This window comes from Eretmochelys imbricata, chromosome 8 (assembly GCF_965152235.1).
Source record: "Eretmochelys imbricata isolate rEreImb1 chromosome 8, rEreImb1.hap1, whole genome shotgun sequence".
NCBI lineage: Eukaryota > Metazoa > Chordata > Testudines > Cheloniidae > Eretmochelys > Eretmochelys imbricata.
In genome coordinates this window covers 104,233,806-104,252,845 of record NC_135579.1, presented here as the reverse complement: position 1 = coordinate 104,252,845, position 19,040 = coordinate 104,233,806, and the positions used below count along the sequence as shown (strand labels likewise).

General features: G+C 43.6%; 1 protein-coding gene across 6 annotated transcripts in view; it reads left to right on the top strand.

Annotated features, from left to right (window-relative positions):
• MAST2 (microtubule associated serine/threonine kinase 2) overlaps positions 1-19,040 on the top strand; it is a 389,497-nt gene that overhangs the window by 172,763 nt on the left and 197,694 nt on the right. For all 6 annotated transcript variants that reach the window (XM_077824259.1, XM_077824258.1, XM_077824257.1 and 3 more), the window contains one exon: positions 17,923-17,954. In XM_077824259.1, coding sequence (XP_077680385.1) covers positions 17,923-17,954 — 32 coding nt within the window. The remainder of the gene's footprint in view (positions 1-17,922; positions 17,955-19,040) is intronic.

Here is a 19,040-nt window from a genome sequence, read left to right as displayed (position 1 = left end):
AGGGACTGCTCCATGTGGTCTCTGACCCATGTAACACGTCCAGTGAGGATTTCTGAAATTTTGTTGCTCCTAGTCTCACTGCAGCCCATATTTACCTCCTGAATTCTGAATTCGTCCTCTGTCAGGCTCAGATCGTGGCTTCAGAATAGCATCTTTTCCTAAACCTAGAGGATGAGGAGGGAAGTGGCCTGTTTGTGGTACAGGAGGAGGAAAGACAGTGGAATTTGACTCAGCCTTTACAATGGATATAGGCCTGGTTTCTCTGGAAAGATTCTATGGCTGATGAAGTCAATGGTTTCCCTTATCTGAACTGAAGTACTGTAAGGGAAAGCAGACTGAAGATTTGAGAATTTTCTTTGTTTAATTTTGTGTTTAAAATGTTTTCAAGACAGAGTAAGTCTCTCTCTCTCTCTCTCTCTCTCAAAAATACAAGTCCTAGACAGAGCTCAGCCCTGTAATAGAATCAACTGATTATATCAGTCCACTGTAAAACATACTAATCACTCATTGTAGCTGAAAGTCATTAAGCGCAGCCTGTAGTTTCTCAGATCTGTGTATTTTGGAAGTATCTGTACTCCACCAGAATTTGATTGGGGAATAATTTTCCAGAACTCTGAAACAGATTTCTTGGCATCAAATATGTAAGTCTGAAATAGGCAACAGTATTAAGTAGGATTGTTCAGAAACTGCAATTCCCTCACAGAACAAATCTATAAAAATATTGAGGTACGTGACACTTTTTTTTTTTTTTTTTGAGAAACCTTAGAGGTCCAAAAACCTAAATTCAGTGTACATCCCAAAACACACAGCCTGTAGCTCCAAGTGTGCCTTTCAGCTGCATGTTTAAAAACCTGAGAGGGTTCAAGGTGAATCAATGGCTATGATTCCCAGCTTAGTTGGCTTTTATTTTGAATGAATACAAAAGCAATAGGTTCTGCTTTCCTAAGATAAATTCTGCCTCCTAGAAGCCTGAAGATTCTGCTACGCACACCAATGTAAACCTTTCACCACACTCAGTTTGATCTGTAAATTAATCTACAAGTTTGGCCTAGCACATCTATGCAGTTTGACATTTTGTATTTCACCTTCAGAGTCTAGTCATGTGCGAAAATGACGAGCTTTTTCATTTTAACACCAGAATATGGTTCATGGGCTATTATCATTTTCCAGCCTCAGCAACATTTCAATAAATATGGAGAACTTTTAAGTATCTCAGTTGCCAAAGGGGATTTTTTTTAGTTCAGTAAAAACCATTCAACAGATGAGTTTTTAATGTCTCTACTGGTCATGGGAGAGTATGTCACAATCCAATGTAATGTTTTTGTTAGTTTAAGAGCATTTACTGTTTTGCAAAACTAACTGTAAAATGAGAATTTTATTGCATTGCAAATAATTGAGTGTTTTTAACTTCTGCAGTCTAATAGTTTAAATGCCTTTGGAACTATCTTAATTCTTAAGTGAATGATATGTGTGCAGTTAAAAATTGCAACTTATAGGAGGTATTCAGTTTTTCCAAATACTGGTATTTTTCTCTTGCTATATACATAATCCAAAAATGTAAAACTTTTGTAGCTCTTCTCTTTTGCTGGTAATATTGACTAAGGATGAAGCGCTTGGGACTTTTCTCTCCATTTGATATTACTGAGAAGCATTCATAATTTAGTTTGACTACAGTTTAGACATTTACAAGCACACAGATTAGGGCCGCTTCCATTTAACACAGACAATAGGAAGGAGGAGGCAACATACCAGTGGCTGTCTGCAAGTATAGGTACAAGTAAAGATAAAAATAATACCTATCCTTTCATCTATTCAAGTTTCTGTGTGGTGCCCATTTCCTAAAATTATAGCAAATACTGTTCCCCTCCCTGAAGCAGAGGCCAGACTTCGTTTATTTTTCTTTCTTTCTTGGGTTGGCAATGTAGAAGGGGAAGGCAGGAGTAGCTTTAAGATAGCCCATATACTGAGTGAGTGAACAAATAATACATTTACTGTCCTGTAAATTATGTCCATACAGAAGAGATGTAATTAACTGTTGAGCTTAATGGATGCCTTGTGAGGTTACAGAAGCTATTATTCATAAACTAGATGAAGACAAGGGAGCTTTATATGGTTAGAAATCCTTTTAGGACCAATTACTATCTATCATTTAGAATTGATTACTTAAGTTTTCAATTTCTGAAAGTATTTTCTCCATGATCCATGGGGAATGGACTTACTGCTGCTTTCATGGAGGAGGAAGACCGTCTCCCTAGCTGACGGTTTTGGAGGGGCTTTAGAATTTTCCTTCCCTTGGATCCTCTCCCATGAGTTTTACCATTAGGCGGTATATCTGGCCCATGGAAAATGAGGTAGTAAAGTGGCCATTGTTCTATTACTAATGCTATTCAGCCTACAATGGAGATAGAAGGAGTTTGAGTGATCTTAGATTATGAATGATTCTTTGTCTTTCACTGTTTCAAGTAGTATAGGAATGTACATTTTTTGAAAATAAACTTCTATTGATGCTATAAGAGCACTTACCTTTACGTTGTCAATGCAAGAGTTGTATGAGTATATGGTACTTTACACACAAAAAAGTGCTCTCCTACCTCTTCCCAAACACCTTACATTGACACTGGTCCTGGTCCAAGTGAGAAATGAATCTGAAAAGATAAATAGAACAGTTCTGACTGCTAACTGATATGTGATCATTCCATTCTCTCTGTACTGACATTGCAGATTCTTTGGCCCAGTACAATGCCAGAGGTGCTAGAACTGCTCACATGTTTCAGCGTGATGTTCTTCTGTAATCAGTGATTTTTGTGTATTTTATATATGGTAATGCATAGAATGAAAGTTAACTCCTGAGTAGATTTAGTATCTATTTTTCACCCATAAAATACCTGTGTTTTTTAAAAATTTTGTGTTTAGGGTAACTCTACAAGGCACCCAAACTCTCTCAAAAAAATGTTTGGGGTCACTGTTCAACCTAATATAATGGTTCAAATGTGGTAAATATTTTTAGTTTTGTAGCCTGATAATTTGCATGCCAACTTTTTGTTATGGCATTAGAAGCAATGAAATTACTAACTGTTTAGGGAGTGGGGGTGAGAAGATGTGTGTTTAGTGCAAAAGGCAAATGGCTTAATAACAGAGTAATGTTACCACCAGTATTTGCTTATTTGTAATGGTCTTAGCATTTTTAGGAGCTGTCACAATTTACTTTTTTTGCATGCCCAGTCTTGAAGAAAAGAACTTTCTGTATAAGATAAGGCAGAGAATAATTTCAAAAACAGTTCTAACAATAGTGCAGTGCTGCTGTAATGCTAACTTCTGTGAAGGCACTTTCCTTCTGTACTCCTTTGTTCGGTACTTATAACTTTCCTAGGATGGTTTCTTTTTGGCCAGAATCTTTCTCAAGCTGGTAAAATTTGCTAAATTGGTGGAAGAAACTTTTTAATTTGCTCACTGTATCTTTTATTTTGGAGTTGTCCAGAACTGAACGCATTATTACAAGTATGGAAGTATCAAGAATGTATATAATGGCAATGTATAACCAGCGTTAACTAGCAACCATGAAATTATACACGTGACCTAATGCTGCACACTTTACTCCTGTGAGTACTCTCCTTTACTTCCGAGGACTAATTGTATGAGTACAGCGAGCAGGGTTTGGTGCACGGTCATGCACACTCAGCAAATACTCAAATTTGAATGTTTCCAGTGTCTAACTGTGGCCCTGACTCTACACACAGAGTTATTCTGCATCTCATTTTTATACTGTCTGTCTCGAGCCTATGGTAGCAGCTTTATTTCAGCCGATAGACTCTTATATGGTTCCTTTTAAGTCCTTGTTATTGCATCTTTGTGGATTGTCTGACATATATCTGGACTTGAGTAAGGCCTTTGACACAGTCCCATATGACACTCTCATGTGCAAACTAAGGAAATATGGTCTAGATAAAATTACTATCAGGTGGGTGCATAACTGGATGAACGTCTACTCTCGAAGAGTAGTTATCAATAGTTCGCTGTCAGACTGGACGGACATATCAAGTGAGGTCCCGCAGGAGTCTGTCCTGGGTCCAGTAGTCTTCAGTATTTTCATTAATGAGTTGGATGATTGAGTGGAGAATGTGTTTATAAAATCTGCAGAAGACACCATGCTGGGAGGGATTGCAAACTATGGCAGACTAGAATTCAGAGTGATCTTGATGAGTTGGAGAATCGCTCTGAAATCAATAAGATGACATTCAATAAAGACAAGGGCAAAGTACTATACTTAAGAAGGAAAAATAAAGTGCACAAACACAAAAGGTGGAATAACTGGTAAGTAGCAGTACTGCAGAAAATGATCTAGGGGGTTATGGTGCATCATACATTGAATATGATGCAACAGTGTGATGCCATTGTGGAAAAGCCTGATGTCATTGTGGGGTGTATTAACAAGAGTGTCATAAGTAAGACACAGATGACTGGTTTTGGGCATCATGCTGTAAGGAAGATGTAGACCAACTGAAGTGAATCCAGAGGAGAGCAAAAAGGAGGGAAAAAAAAATTTAGAAAACCTAACCTACGAGTAGGGCCCTACCAAATTCACGGTCTATTTTGATCAATTTCATGGCCACAGGGTTTTAAAAATCGTCAATTTCATTATTTCAGCATCTAAATCTGAAAAGTCAGTGTTTATAATTTTAGGGGTCCAAAAAGGAGTTGCATGTGTGTGTGTCACAAGTCATTGTGTGTGGGGGTTGCGTTACTGCTACACTTCTGCACCGCTGTTGGCGGTGGCGGCACTGCCTTCAGAACTTGGCAGCTGGAGAGCGGCAGCTGCTGGCCGGGAGCGCAACTCTGAAGGCAAAGCCACAGCCAGCACCAGTGCAGAAGTAAGGATGGCCTGGTAGGGGATTGCCACTCTTACTTCTGCACTGCTGCCTGCAGAGCTGGGCCCTCAGTCAGCAACCGCCACTCTTCAGCTGCCTTACTTCTGTGCTGCTTCAGGCAGGGCGCTGCCTTCAGAGCTGGGTGCCTGACCAACAGCTGCTGCTCTCCAGCCACCCAGTTCTGAAGGCAGGGCCGAAGTAAGGGTGGCAATACAATCACGTTGTGACCCCCCTCCAACTCCCTTTTGGGTTAAGACCCCCAGTTTGAGAAATGCTGGTCTCCCCAATGAAATCTGTATAGTATAGGGTAAAAGCACACAAAAGACCAAATTTCACAGGGGGATACCAGATTTCATGGTCCGTGACATGTTTTTCATGATGGTGAATTTGATAGGGCCCTACCTATGAGGAAAAGTTGAAAGAACAGGGCATGTTTAATTTAGAGAACAGAAGGCTGAGGGAGCACATGATGATAATCTTCAAATATATAAAAGGTTGTTACAAGGAGGACTGTGATCAGTTGTTCTTCAGGCCATCAGTGGTAGGACAAGTTGTAATTCGCTTAGTTTGAAGCAAAGGAGATTTATGTTGGATATTGGAAAAGCTTTCTAACTGTAAGGGTAATTAAGCAATGGAACAGGTTATCTAGGGTGCTATGAAATCCTCATCGTTGGATGTTTTTAAGAACTGGTTAGACAAACATCTGACCCCGACTGGTTTAGCTATACTTATTCCTATGAGGTCCCTTTCAGCCCTACATTTCTATGATTCTTCAGTAACTCCTTGCTTAACATTGTAGTTATGTTCCTGAAAAATGCTACTTCAAGCAAAATGATGTTAAGTGAATCCAGTTTCCCCATAAGAATGAATGTAAATGGGTGGGTTTGATTCCAGGGAAAAAATTTTCGCCAGACAAGACTATATTTTATATATACAGTATACGTTTTTAAACAAACAATTTAATATTATGCACAGCAAAGATGATTGTGAAGTTTGGTTGAGCTGGTGGAGTCCAAGGGTGGAAGAGGGTGGGTTATTTCCCAGGGAATACGTTACCGCTAAATGATGAACTAGTACTTGGCTGAGCCCTCAAGGGTTAACATGTTGTTAATGTAGCCTCACACTCTACAAGGCAGCACAAATGGAGGGAGGGGAGACAGCATGGCAGAGAGAGACAGACACACACACCCTGGCTCTGTGTGTGTGTGTGTGTGTGAGAGGGAGATGCACATTGCCCCTTTAAGTACGTTTACCCAACTCTAAGTACATTGACTTTTTAAGTAGATCAGCAAGATGAGACAGCAGCTGCTGCCAGCAAGCTCCCTCCATCCTGAGAGCCCTGTTGTATCCCCACCCACCCCTGCTCGCTTTATGGAGATGGGGGACAGGAGCGAGGGGTGGGGGGAGAGGGACACCCTGACATTAGCACCCTTCTTTCCCCCTGCCTTGCACAGCAAGCCGGAGGCTCCCAGGAGCAGCTCCAAGGCTGAGGGCGGGAGCAGCACATGGCAGTGTGGGGAGGGACAGCTGAACTGCCGGCAATTGATAGCCTGCTGGGCGGCTGCTGTACAGGGAATTTAGGGGAGCAGGGAGCTGATAAGGGGGCTGCCAGCCCACCCTGGTTCCAAGCCCCCACCAGCTAGCTCCAACGGGCTGCTCTTTCTGCAAGCAGTGAACAAAGCAGGCAAACCCTATAAGGGAGCAATGCACAGCTTTAAACGAGCATGTTCTCTAATTGATCAGCAAGGTAACAACGAAACAACGTTAACCGGCACGACTTTAAGTGAGGAGTTACTGTATAAAGGTGTGTCTAGAGCCAATCCTACTCCATTTTTTTCTGTTCTTTTGCTTCTGCCCCATGTATGCAACATGTCTACATTGCACTCTCCTCAAGTTAATAAATATAAATATTACTCCTAAACATGTGCCATTACATACACTGATTTCTTGAGTGTTTCTCTCTTCAAATAAAATCTGTTGCATAAAGAAGCTTGGCAGGCATGCCTTATGTGTGTCAGACATGGCAGTGCTAGTATTCAAAACATAGCTCTAAATTTTGTTAGTCGGACTTCCTGATCAAATCTACCTGTTTTTCTGACATGCTGTCGTCATATTGTGGGGTAGGTGTAGGGCATTATTGAAATGTGTTGCAGCAAAATTTCTTTTGCCCTTCATTCAGCATGCCACTCAGGTTGCCATTTCTCTTTAGTAAATTAGTTTACTGAGGTCTTCAGAGATTCAGCAGGGTTATATTAGAGCTAAAGGGCACAGTCAAGTTACTGTACCTGCAATTCTTAACTCTGGCAGGGAGTCCAGAGAGGAAGTTAATTCATTTTGAAAAGCCATTGTGTAATATTATCAGCTAAAAGGTTTTTGAGATCAACTATTTAACTACTGTTTTTATTATGAAAAGAAGTAGCCTGCTTCTTTACTGGTAATTTAGGACTAGACTGAGTCTTTGTTCTTAGTCCCAGGAGGAGGAGCCCTGAGAAGAAATTAACAAATTTATTTGAGCATAAGCTTTCATGAGCTACAGCTCACTTCCATCCAATGAAGAGAGCTGTAGCTCATGAAAGCTTATGCTCAAATAAATTGGTTAGTCTCTAAGGTGCCACAAGTACTCCTTTTCTTTTTGCAAATACAGACTAACACGGCTGCTACTCTGAAACATGAGAAGAAATTGTGACTCTGAGAATCTCAGTTCCTTCCCTGTCCCTTCCTTGCTCCCATGAGGAGGTAATCTGCCACCTCTTTGTCAGCTCAACTTTGTTGGCTGACTCATTGAAGGGGTGGGGCAAGGCCCTGCCCACCTGCTTGGGAATGTACAGGGCAGGCAGTCCTTGCTCTCATACCTCATCCAAGCCATGATGTGGGGAGGTTTGACAGGAAAGGGAGACTGAGGACTTAGTCCCTCTTAATATCCTGTGCAGGCAGTTTAGAGTCGGGCACAATCCATAGTGTATAGTGTAATATAGTATTCAGGACGAGACCTGTTCAAGAAAACAAAAGTCCATATCAGAAAAATATTGTGTAGTGAGTCATTTTGTCTTCCTAACTAATTTAATTTTAAAAATAAGATACTGGGGGAGAACAAGAAGTAGGGAAATGCCCTTATACCTTCTGAGACGCACTCTTGAACTATTGGCAGTTAGGTAAGTAGGGTGACCAGGTGTCTGGTTTTCGACGGAACACCCGGTCGAAAAGGGACCCTGGCAGCTCCGGTCAGCACTGCCAACTGGGCCGTTAAAGCTCTGGTCTGTGGTGCTAAGGCAGGCTAGTCCCTACCTGTCCTGGGGCACCATGCTGCACCCCGGAAGCGGCCAGCAGGTCCGTGTCCTAGGTGGGGGGGAGGCATGGGGCTCAGCGTGCTACCCCCACCCTGAGCCTGGCCAGTGTGGGGGAGACATGGGGCTCTGCACGCTACCCCCACCCTGAGCCCGGCCAGTGGGAGCTGTGGGACAGTGCCTACGGCAGGCGAGAGCAGCTTGCGGCGCTTCCTGCCCCCCCCCCCCGCCCCGCCCCAGATTTGGACCTGTTGGCCGCTTCTGGGGCGTGCACAACTCATGTCATGACAGGCAGCCTGCCTTAGCCCCCTCACTGCGCCGCTGACCCGGAAGCCACCTGAAGTAAGCCTGTGCCCCAGCCCCTCTGAACCCAGAGCCCCATTATCATAGAATCATAGAATATCAGGGTTGGAAGGGACCCCTGAAGGTCATCTAGTCCAACCCCCTGCTCGAAGCAGGACCAATTCCCAGTTAAATCATCCCAGCCAGGGCTTTGTCAAGCCTGACCTTAAAAACTTCCAAGGAAGGAGATTCCACCACCTCCCTAGGCAACGCATTCCAGTGTTTCACCACCCTCTTAGTGAAAAAGTTTTTCCTAATATCCAATCTAAACCTCCCCCACTGCAACTTGAGGCCATTACTCCTCGTTCTGTCATCTGCTACCATTGAGAACAGTCTAGAGCCATCCTCTTTGGAACCCCCTTTCAGGTAGTTGAAAGCAGCTATCAAATCCCCCCTCATTCTTCTCTTCTGCAGGCTAAACAATCCCAGCTCCCTCAGCCTCTCCTCATAAGTCATGTGTTCTAGACCCCTAATCATTTTTGTTGCCCTTCGCTGGACTCTCTCCAATTTATCCACATCCTTCTTGTAGTGTGGGGCCCAAAACTGGACACAGTACTCCAGATGAGGCCTCACCAATGTCGAATAGAGGGGGACGATCACGTCCCTCGATCTGCTCGCTATGCCCCTACTTATACATCCCAAAATGCCATTGGCCTTCTTGGCAACAAGGGCACACTGCTGACTCATATCCAGCTTCTCGTCCACTGTCACCCCTAGGTCCTTTTCCGCAGAACTGCTGCCTAGCCATTCGGTCCCTAGTCTGTAGCGGTGCATTGGATTCTTCCGTCCTAAGTGCAGGACCCTGCACTTATCCTTATTGAACCTCATCAGATTTCTTTTGGCCCAATCCTCCAATTTGTCTAGGTCCTTCTGTATCCTATCCCTGCCCTCCAGCGTATCTACCACTCCTCCCAGTTTAGTATCGTCCGCAAATTTGCTGAGAGTGCAATCCACACCATCCTCCAGATCATTTATGAAGATATTGAACAAAACCGGCCCCAGGACCGACCCCTGGGGCACTCCACTTGACACCGGCTGCCAACTAGACATGGAGCCATTGATCACTACCCGTTGAGCCCGACAATCTAGCCAGCTTTCTACCCACCCTATAGTGCATTCATCCAGCCCATACTTCCTTAACTTGCTGACAAGAATACTGTGGGAGACCGTGTCAAAAGCTTTGCTAAAGTCAAGAAACAATACATCCACTGCTTTCCCTTCATCCACAGAACCAGTAATCTCATGATAAAAGGCGATTAGATTAGTCAGGCATGACCTTCCCTTGGTGAATCCATGCTGGCTGTTCCTGATCACTTTCCTCTCATGCAAGTACTTCAAGATTGATTCTTTGAGGACCTGCTCCATGATTTTTCCAGGGACTGAGGTGAGGCTGACTGGCCTGTAGTTCCCAGGATCCTCCTTCTTCCCTTTTTTAAAGATTGGCACTACATTAGCCTTTTTCCAGTCATCCGGGACTTCCCCGGTTCGCCACGAGTTTTCAAAGATAATGGCCAATGGCTCTGCAATCACAGCCGCCAATTCCTTCAGCACTCTCGGATGCAACTCGTCCGGCCCCATGGACTTGTGCACGTCCAGCTTTTCTAAATAGTCCCTAACCACCTCTATCTCCACAGAGGGCTGGCCATCTCTTCCCCATTTTGTGATGCCCAGCGTAGCAGTCTGGGAGCTGACCTTGTTAGTGAAAACAGAGGCAAAAAAAGCATTGAGTACATTAGCTTTTTCCACATCCTCTGTCACTAGGTTGCCTCCCTCATTCAGTAAGGGGCCCACACTTTCCTTGGCTTTCTTCTTGTTGCCAACATACCTGAAGAAACCCTTCTTGTTACTCTTGACATCTCTCGCTAGCTGCAGCTCCAGGTGCGATTTGGCCCTCCTGATTTCATTCCTACATGCCCGAGCAATATTTTTATACTCTTCCCTGGTCATATGTCCAACCTTCCACTTCTTGTAAGCTTCTTTTTTATGTTTAAGATCCGCTAGGATTTCACCGTTAAGCCAAGCTGGTCGCCTGCCATATTTACTATTCTTTCGACTCATCGGGATGGTTTGTCCCTGTAACCTCAACAGGGATTCCTTGAAATACAGCCAGCTCTCCTGGACTCCTTTCCCCTTCAAGTTAGTCCCCCAGGGGATCCTGGCCATCCGTTCCCTGAGGGAGTCGAAGTCTGCTTTCCTGAAGTCCAGGGTCCGTATCCTGCTGCTTACCTTTCTTCCCTGCGTCAGGATCCTGAACTCAACCAACTCATGGTCACTGCCTCCCAGATTCCCGTCCACTTTTGCTTCCCCCACTAATTCTACCCGGTTTGTGAGCAGCAGGTCAAGAAAAGCGCCCCCCCTAGTTGGCTCCTCTAGCACTTGCACCAGGAAATTGTCCCCTACGCTTTCCAAAAACTTCCTGGATTGTCTATGCACCGCAGTATTGCTTTCCCAGCAGATATCAGGAAAATTAAAGTCACCCATGAGAATCAGGGCATGCGATCTAGTAGCTTCCGTGAGCTGCCGGAAGAAAGCCTCTACCTCATCCCCCTGGTCCGGTGGTCTATAGCAGACTCCCACCACTACATCACTCTTGTTGCACACACTTCTAAACTTAATCCAGAGACACTCAGGTTTTTCTACAGTTTCGTACCGGAGCTCTGAGCAGTCATACTGCTCCCTTACATACAGTGCTACTCCCCCACCTTTTCTGCCCTGCCTGTCCTTCCTGAACAGTTTATAACCATCCATGACAGTACTCCAGTCATGTGAGTTATCCCACCAAGTCTCTGTGATTCCAATCACATCATAGTTCCTTGACATCACCAGGACCTCCAGTTCTCCCTGCTTGTTTCCAAGGCTTTGTGCATTCGTATATAAGCACTTGAGATAACCTGTTGATCGCCCCTCATTCCCAGTATGAGGCAGGAGCCCTCCCCTCACAGACATTTCTGCCTGTGCTTCCTCCCGGTATCCCTCTTTCCCACTTACCTCAGGGCTTTGGTCTCCTTCCCCCGGTGAACCTAGTTTAAAGCCCTCCTCACTAGGTTAGCCAGCCTGCTGGCAAAGATGCCCATTCTGCATCCCAAAGCCCTCATCCCTGGCCCCAGCCCAGAGCCTGCTCCCCCAAGGCCAGAGCCCTCATCCCCTCCTGCACACCAATCCCCTGCCCCAGCCCTGAGCCCCCTAAACCTGGAGCCCCCTCCTTCACCTCAAACCCCTCATCCCTGGCCCCACCCCAGAGCCTGCACGCCCAGCACAGAGCCCTCACCCCCCACACACTCCAACCCCTCCCCCAGCCCTGAGCCCTCCCAAACTCAGAGCCCCTTCCTGCACACCAAATCCCTCAGCCCCACCCCCCCCAGCCTGGAGCCCTCACCCCCCCCCCCCCGCACCCCAAGCCCTGCCCCAGCCCAGTGAGAGAGAGCCACCAAGGGAGGGGGAATGTAGTGAATGGGGGTGGGGCTAGGGCATTCGTTTTTGTGCCATTATAAAGTTGCAAAAAGAAAAGGAGCTCACGAAAGCTTATGCTCAAATAAATTGGTTAGTCTCTAAGGTGCCACAAGTACTCCTTTTCTTTTTGTGAATACAGACTAACACGGCTGTTACTCTGAAACCTGCCATTATAAAGTTGGCAACCCTATAGGTAACTGATTGCCTTAAAATCTTGATGAAACCCTGAAGTAAGTGGAATGACATATTGGAGGCTTTTGGAGCCACAGTGTCTTGCCAGATTATGTGAGTGGGTTTGACTTTGATACTTAGCTGTACCGTTACCAGGGCTATTTGCTATAATATGTAGATGACCCTTGGTGGGTGTAAATTCTTGGCTGTGGTTGCTGCCCTGGTAGTACCCTTTAGCACACAGATGTTTTTCTAGTTTCCAGCCATTTCATAGTGACTGAGCTCTGAAGGGAAACCTGAAAGCTCTTTGTTTTGCTAGCGCTGGGTTCTTAAAAGCATTGTGCATTTAAAAAAAAAAAAGTGGGAGAAGAAGCTGAAATTTACATGTTATATTATGTGCTAGCTCTTGACTCATGGTTTTGAGGATTGACAAAAACTCGTTCTTTAGAGGAGTGAGGCTATTTGTCAGTTGAATGTCCATCCTTTTTCCAGTTGGTTGTTTCAATACATTTTACAAATGATAATATTTCTTACTGACATGAGACTGTACTGAATTTGGAAAGAACAAGGAGTGCTTGTGGCACCTTAGAGACTAACAAGTACTCCTTGTTCTTTCTTTTGATACAGACTAACATGGCTACCACTCTGAATTTGGAAAGTAATCCCAAACTTATTTTGATTGTTTTGTTGGTTTGTGTGTGGGTATTTAGAATAATAATAAAATTATACATTATGATCAGTGCCTTCAGTAGTTAATATCGCCCTTCCACAGTACCAAATTGTCCTAAAACTGCTGCTGCTGCTCTGGCCCTGCAATGCAGGCTTTGTAAGAGGAGGAAAATCCTGGTACATTGTAATTCAACATGTGGCTAGCAGCAGAAGTGTGTGAGAGAACACACTGCCAGGTCTGAAATACCCATGATAATATTAATTATATATTAACATTATTGCAGGCAAAGCACCTCCAAAGTGTGTGGGCTAATGGTATTGCAGGTGTCTACATCTTCTCAATATTGCTAATTTTAGGTGGTATTGGAAAGTGTTAAGGTAGCAATTTTCTTACTTCAAAGCATATTTTATATTTAATCAGGTGATATAACAATATAATCCTTAATTATTTAGTTTTGCAATAAAATAGTAAATTATGGAAATCAACATCTGCAGTGTGTACCACAAATTAATCCAACATTTCATTTTATAGATATGTTGTTGTTAAAATGCTCATGTTGTTAGTATTGATGTTTCAATCTCTTTGCAGTGCAGTTTGGCAACCAAATTCAAATGATGATATTTTAATTTTTAGAGAGAAGGAAATTGAAAGGTATTGTTTTTAATATCCATTTATATACATTCCTGTAGTAAGAAGTAGAGATTTTCTTGACAGATACTTGCAGGGAAAGAAAAGCTTACATTTTTTTTAAAACCATGAAAAATTCCTTCCTTTTTCAGCCTGATGGATGGATTATAGTTGATGTCCTTGCATGGGCAGGTTGCATTTTCCATCAGAAGTGGAGATTCTAATCCTCATTATCATTTCTGTAATGCAAGTGGTTTATGTGTAGAAACAGATTTAATTAATCCCCTGCTGGTTGATAGTGCACCCTAAAGCAAATACTTACAGTCAGCAAAGGAAAAATTTAAAATGTGAGTGCATGGTGTCAGGTCAGTGAGTGTCAGTTGATCTTACAACATCTGTGAAATATCTTTAATTTACCAAGCAAAATGTATTTTCCCCTCTAGCTACAGAAATACTTTTATATCATCTTGTTTGGTGGCTCAGCTTGGATGGGGATAAGCTTACCAAATAGGAGTTCCAGGGTCAAAGCCTATCTCAGGCCATGTCTACACTTACCGGCAATCAATGTTCTGCAATTGATGCAGCAGGGGTCAGTTTAGCTGGTCTAGTGAAGACCCACTAAATTGACCACAGAGCGCTCTCCGGTCGACTCTGGTATTCCACCAGAATGAGAGGAGTAAGGTAAGTTGATAGGAGAGCGTCTCCCGTCGATGCAGTGCAATGTAGACACTGCAGTAAGTCGACCTAAGCTATGTCGACTCCAGCTACGTTATTCATGTAGCTGGAGTAGCGTAATGTAGGTCGACTTACCCCGCTAGTGTAGAAAAGGCCTCAGGAACCCTGGTGCCTGTGCTGGCAGAAACTGGGAACATTCAGGTGGTGGTGATTTTCAGTTAATTTGAAAGGGCCAAAGTATGGTGCATTCAGAGCACATTTTAGCATCCCACTTTGCCTGTGGGTATGTGCCATATGTGCAGTTACACATTCAAGGACGAATTGCAATATTGAGATAAAGTGATGATGAAATCTCTCTCCATGGTGCTTTTATAAAGAGTGATTAAAGGAAGACAGTGTGATACATCACCTACTCCCAACATGACTAAAACACTGCACCCTTCTTCTGTGATTATTAAGTTAAAAAATTAGTATTGCTAAACAATCCCTAAGTTAATTTTATTACTTTTCAATAAAACAGATAATTAATTTAATGTCATTTTCCTCTGTACGTAAAGATACAGCCTGATGAATCACATTTTTGAGAACATAAGTTAATTGAATGGGATGATTCCAGAATGGTTCTGTTCTCAGTAATTCAATTCTCTGAGGCAACATGTTGAATAAGACCTCAGTTGTTGGTCATGTTATTTGACTTCATCAGGACTTGACTTTATCCTTTATGCTAATTGTTGATGGGTTTCATCTGTGGAAAAAAGTTTGAGAAATAAAACGAGGCAAATTGACAGTCTGTCATTTTTGTAAGAGGATACTGAAAATAAACATGCATTTAGAGGATTATATTACCGACCTTGAGACAGGTGGCACGGAGCTAGGCTGAGGTAATGAGGATAATATATCTGTGTATTGACAGTTAAAGTGCTCAGAGACAGATACTTCAGATTGTGCATGGAATCTACTATTCTTTGATGTTTCACTCTAAATTGGGGTTAGGTCTTATATGGAAGAAAACATTTTACATAATTAGCACAGTTACTCAGAGGATTTATTGAGTTGTGGAACAATGAAAGAATTACTATACCCAAAGCTAAATACCAGGTCATATTTGGTGGTCGTAGCATGACAGTGTTTTATTAATCATCTTGCCATTTAAAATATGAACTGTTTCAAGAATGCATAAATACGTACTGCCAAGTTCTCTTTGTGTGATGTTTGGCAGGATTAGCATGGTAAAGTAAGTCTAGTCACCAACACTTGCTTCATAATTAATATACTGAAGCTTGCTTCCCTTAGCTATCCTACAAAAACTAATTTCCAAGCTCTGATCCCGATTTATGGGAAATAGGTAACTACAGATCTCCATGAAGTATTGTCAGGCTCTTCTGTTAGGTTTTGTCTATACTTGAAATGTCAGTCGAGTGCAATGTACTTTAACTGAATGATTGAAATGCGCCTTAAGTCCACATGTAAGTACTTTTGTGTGATTAAGTTATCCTGATAACCTGTAGGTGTAAAGATGCAATCAGCTGAGTGCCAGTATGGACGTTCCAGTTTCCTCAACCAGTGAAAGCTCCTTAGTTCACCAACTACGACACCACTCTTTTTGTACCTTCTTATTCCCTGTCCTGCCCCTTTGTGCAGTGCCCCCACTATGTGCCTCCTGAAATGTCTGCACTCCTGCTCCTTAAATGCAGATCTCAGATGGCTGTCCTGCTGTGGATCATCAGCTGAGACTTCAGTTTCTGCCCCCCACGCTATTCCCCTCTGCATCAGCTGTGTTCCCCACATATGCTGGTCCTTTCTCCAGTAATCCCTTCCTTCCGATATCCCTGGGTCTGGCTTTATAACTCTGCAGACAGTGAATTGCTGATGGTGAATGGGTTGAAACTGCAACAGAAAGAGCAGAGTTGGCGGCGCTGGTGCTCGCAGTCCTTGAGCTTCCAGCTCCGCTCCCCTTGCTTTGGCCCTTCCAGGCTGTAGGGCCTTTAAAGCCTGTTTGGGCGGGGCGGAGAAGCGGCGCAGCTACCAGGTCTGCTGTTCCTGGTTCAGTCAGCTAAGCAGGGGAGCAATGGCTGGGGGGGTCAGGGGACATGGCTGGGGAGGGAGGATACTATTGAGTGGGCACGGAAGATTGTAGTTTCAGGTGGATTGCTGTCCGAGAGTCTGCAAAGTAGGAATGAAGGGACATTCAGGAGGGTAATATGAGGTGGGACATAGTGGAACAATGGATATAAAAACTGATTGCTGTATCGCTGATTACTCTCCCTGTCGTAGTCAAGGCCTTAGAGGTGTTGAATTTGAAAAACTGTATTGTATATTGATGCTATAATTGCAGTGTATTCATTTAAGCGCAATCACAGAATGAATGTGAATACTATAGGGATAGAGTGCAATTCAGTCATGGCATATTTGATTGTGTTACATTGAGAGATCGTATGTAATATACCATGTGTTTTTCTAAAATAAAATGTGTTAATTTCCAAATTCAGAGAGAGATTATGGGTCAAGAAAAATGTTGTTTTCATGGATAACAAAAAGTGACTACCATAGGTACAAATGAGAATAAAAACAAACATAACCCTTTAAGCACAAAGTTTTTTCCACTGCATGCATTCGATGAAGTGAGCTGTAGCTCACGAAAGCTTATGCTCAGATAAATGTGTTAGTCTCTAAGGTGCCACAAGTACTCCTTCTCTTTTTGCGGATATAGACTAACACGGCTGCTACTCTGAAGTCTTTAAACATAGGTGCCGACTTCCTCAGTTCCCAGGGGGTACTCTACCCCTGCCCGGCCCCAGGTCCCGTTCCCACTCCATCCCTCCCTTGCTACTGCTGGACTCAGTAGCATTACAAACAGAAAATATGCTGGCTCCAGCTGTAATAATTGTAAATGGTAAAAAGTAAATTAAAGATTTATATTAGGGTCAGTTAGAATAAATTGCATTTGATCTTATTAATAACATCATTAAATTTTAATTTTTTAAAATGTGATATTTATCTTCACATTATCCTATCAAAAAAGACGGAGTAGTAGAATTATTTAAAAAAAACCTCCCTTTAAATAGACGTGTGGCTCTTTAACTTTACTGTTTGACTTTTTTCTTGTGTTCTTGTGTGCCTTGTTGAAGGTGGACTCTGAGTAGATGATGATGCCATCTAGTGGTGAAATATTAAAAGTGCAGTAGTGTAAAATGTTTTTAAAAAGAGATAAATGTGCTTACCTGAGATGGAAGTTGAAAAAATATTTATCTTGTAATATTTACAGTTTAATGGTGAAATGTTCTGATTCTAAGTGCAAGGTGCATTTCTTTGAGGTTGTCTTCTCAAACATATAGCAGTATGTGTATATTTAAAAAAAATTCCAAGACAAAACACTCCACTGCACACACTTTTCCCCCAGGGAGAAGATAAGAGAACAAACACATGACAGATGTTATCATGTTGCTTGATGCACTATGGGAAGGCACTCAGATACTAGAATGATGAACTGTGTATGACAGAATAGAATTTATTGCAAAGATGGTTAGTACATTTGTATACAATTGTATGCTTCTAATTGTAAATACCATAATTGTGCAGTCAAAGCAAATATTTGTGTGCATACCTGGCCAGTTGAGTGCCCAGTTGGCTATAAACAGATGCAAATACCATATTATGCGTGCAATGATAATATATGTGGTAACAAATTAGGAGTGCTGCCATCTTTTGAACACATCTTTGAAAATGTGGTCCTTAATATTTTATTTATAAAGTAATATTACTAGATTAGATAAACAGGAAGTTAATTTAAGATATTTCTTCATTAATTTTCTCATTTTTTTGTTTGTATTTTTTCCAGAAGGAACTCAGTCTCCCTAGAAGAGGAAGCTTGTAAGTATAATTACTTTTCATCTATTGCTGCCATAAGTACTCCTGACGGCATTCCCTGCCAAAAATATTTAAAAATTCTACTATATATATTCTGTGCACGGTATTTTAAAATTCTGCAACATTCTGCAAATTTTATTTGTCAAATATGGAGACTCCCGCCTTTCATTGGGGAGCACAGGCCACTGGCTGCACAGAGGTGGGAGATCACTGTGTGGCTTCCCTCCCATCCGCCCGACACAGACTCAGCAGTGAGGTTGCACCCAACCCTGACAGAGTTCAAGGATGGGGCCTGCCCCCAAAACAGCCCAGGGGCCTGCCCCTCTGTGCCAGGTGCACCAGGTAGGCTCAGCAAGGAAGGATCCAAGTATGTAGGGGCTTATTGTGGGGGGATCCATGTGTAGTTTGAGAGAGATGTGGGGAAATTTGGGTGCAGGCGGTTCAGTGGGGAATCCGGGTGCGGGGAAGATCTGGATGCACAGGGGCTTGTTGGGGGTTCTGGGTGCGATGGTAATGGGACTCTGCAGGGGGGTCCAGGTGAAGGTGGTTGGGGCTCCGTGGTGGTGGGGGGATAGAGCTTGGAGGGGGGTCTACATGTGGGAGGCTCAATGGGGGGTCCAGATGCTGGTGGAGTGGGGCTCAGTGGGGTGGGGATCCAGATGCAACTGGTTGGGGCTTGGTGGGGTGGGGATCTGGGTGCTGGGGGCTTGTTGGGGTGTTCCAGGTGCAGGGGAAGTGGAGCTTATCGGGGGCTTCTGAGGGTGGAGGCTCGGCAGGAGGGCCTAAGTATGAGGGGGTCTGGATGCACAGGGATTGGGTGGTTGGGGGAGTAGCTTCCTTTACAGGGATCCTTCTCCCTGCAGCTGAGGTGTGATGGGTACAGGAAACGGGGTGTGGGAGTGGGGGAGTTTGCAGAGCTTCCTGCAGCCGGGGGAGAAATCTGTGTGGGGGGTGTCTGGCCCTGCCCCTGATGCCTTGCAGTGGAAGAGGAAGTCCCGACCTCCCTAGCCCAGCCTGGACTAGCAGCTGAGCCCGGCACAGAGTAGGAGCCATCACCTGGGTCTTCCCCAGTTCTGCCTCCTGCCCCCC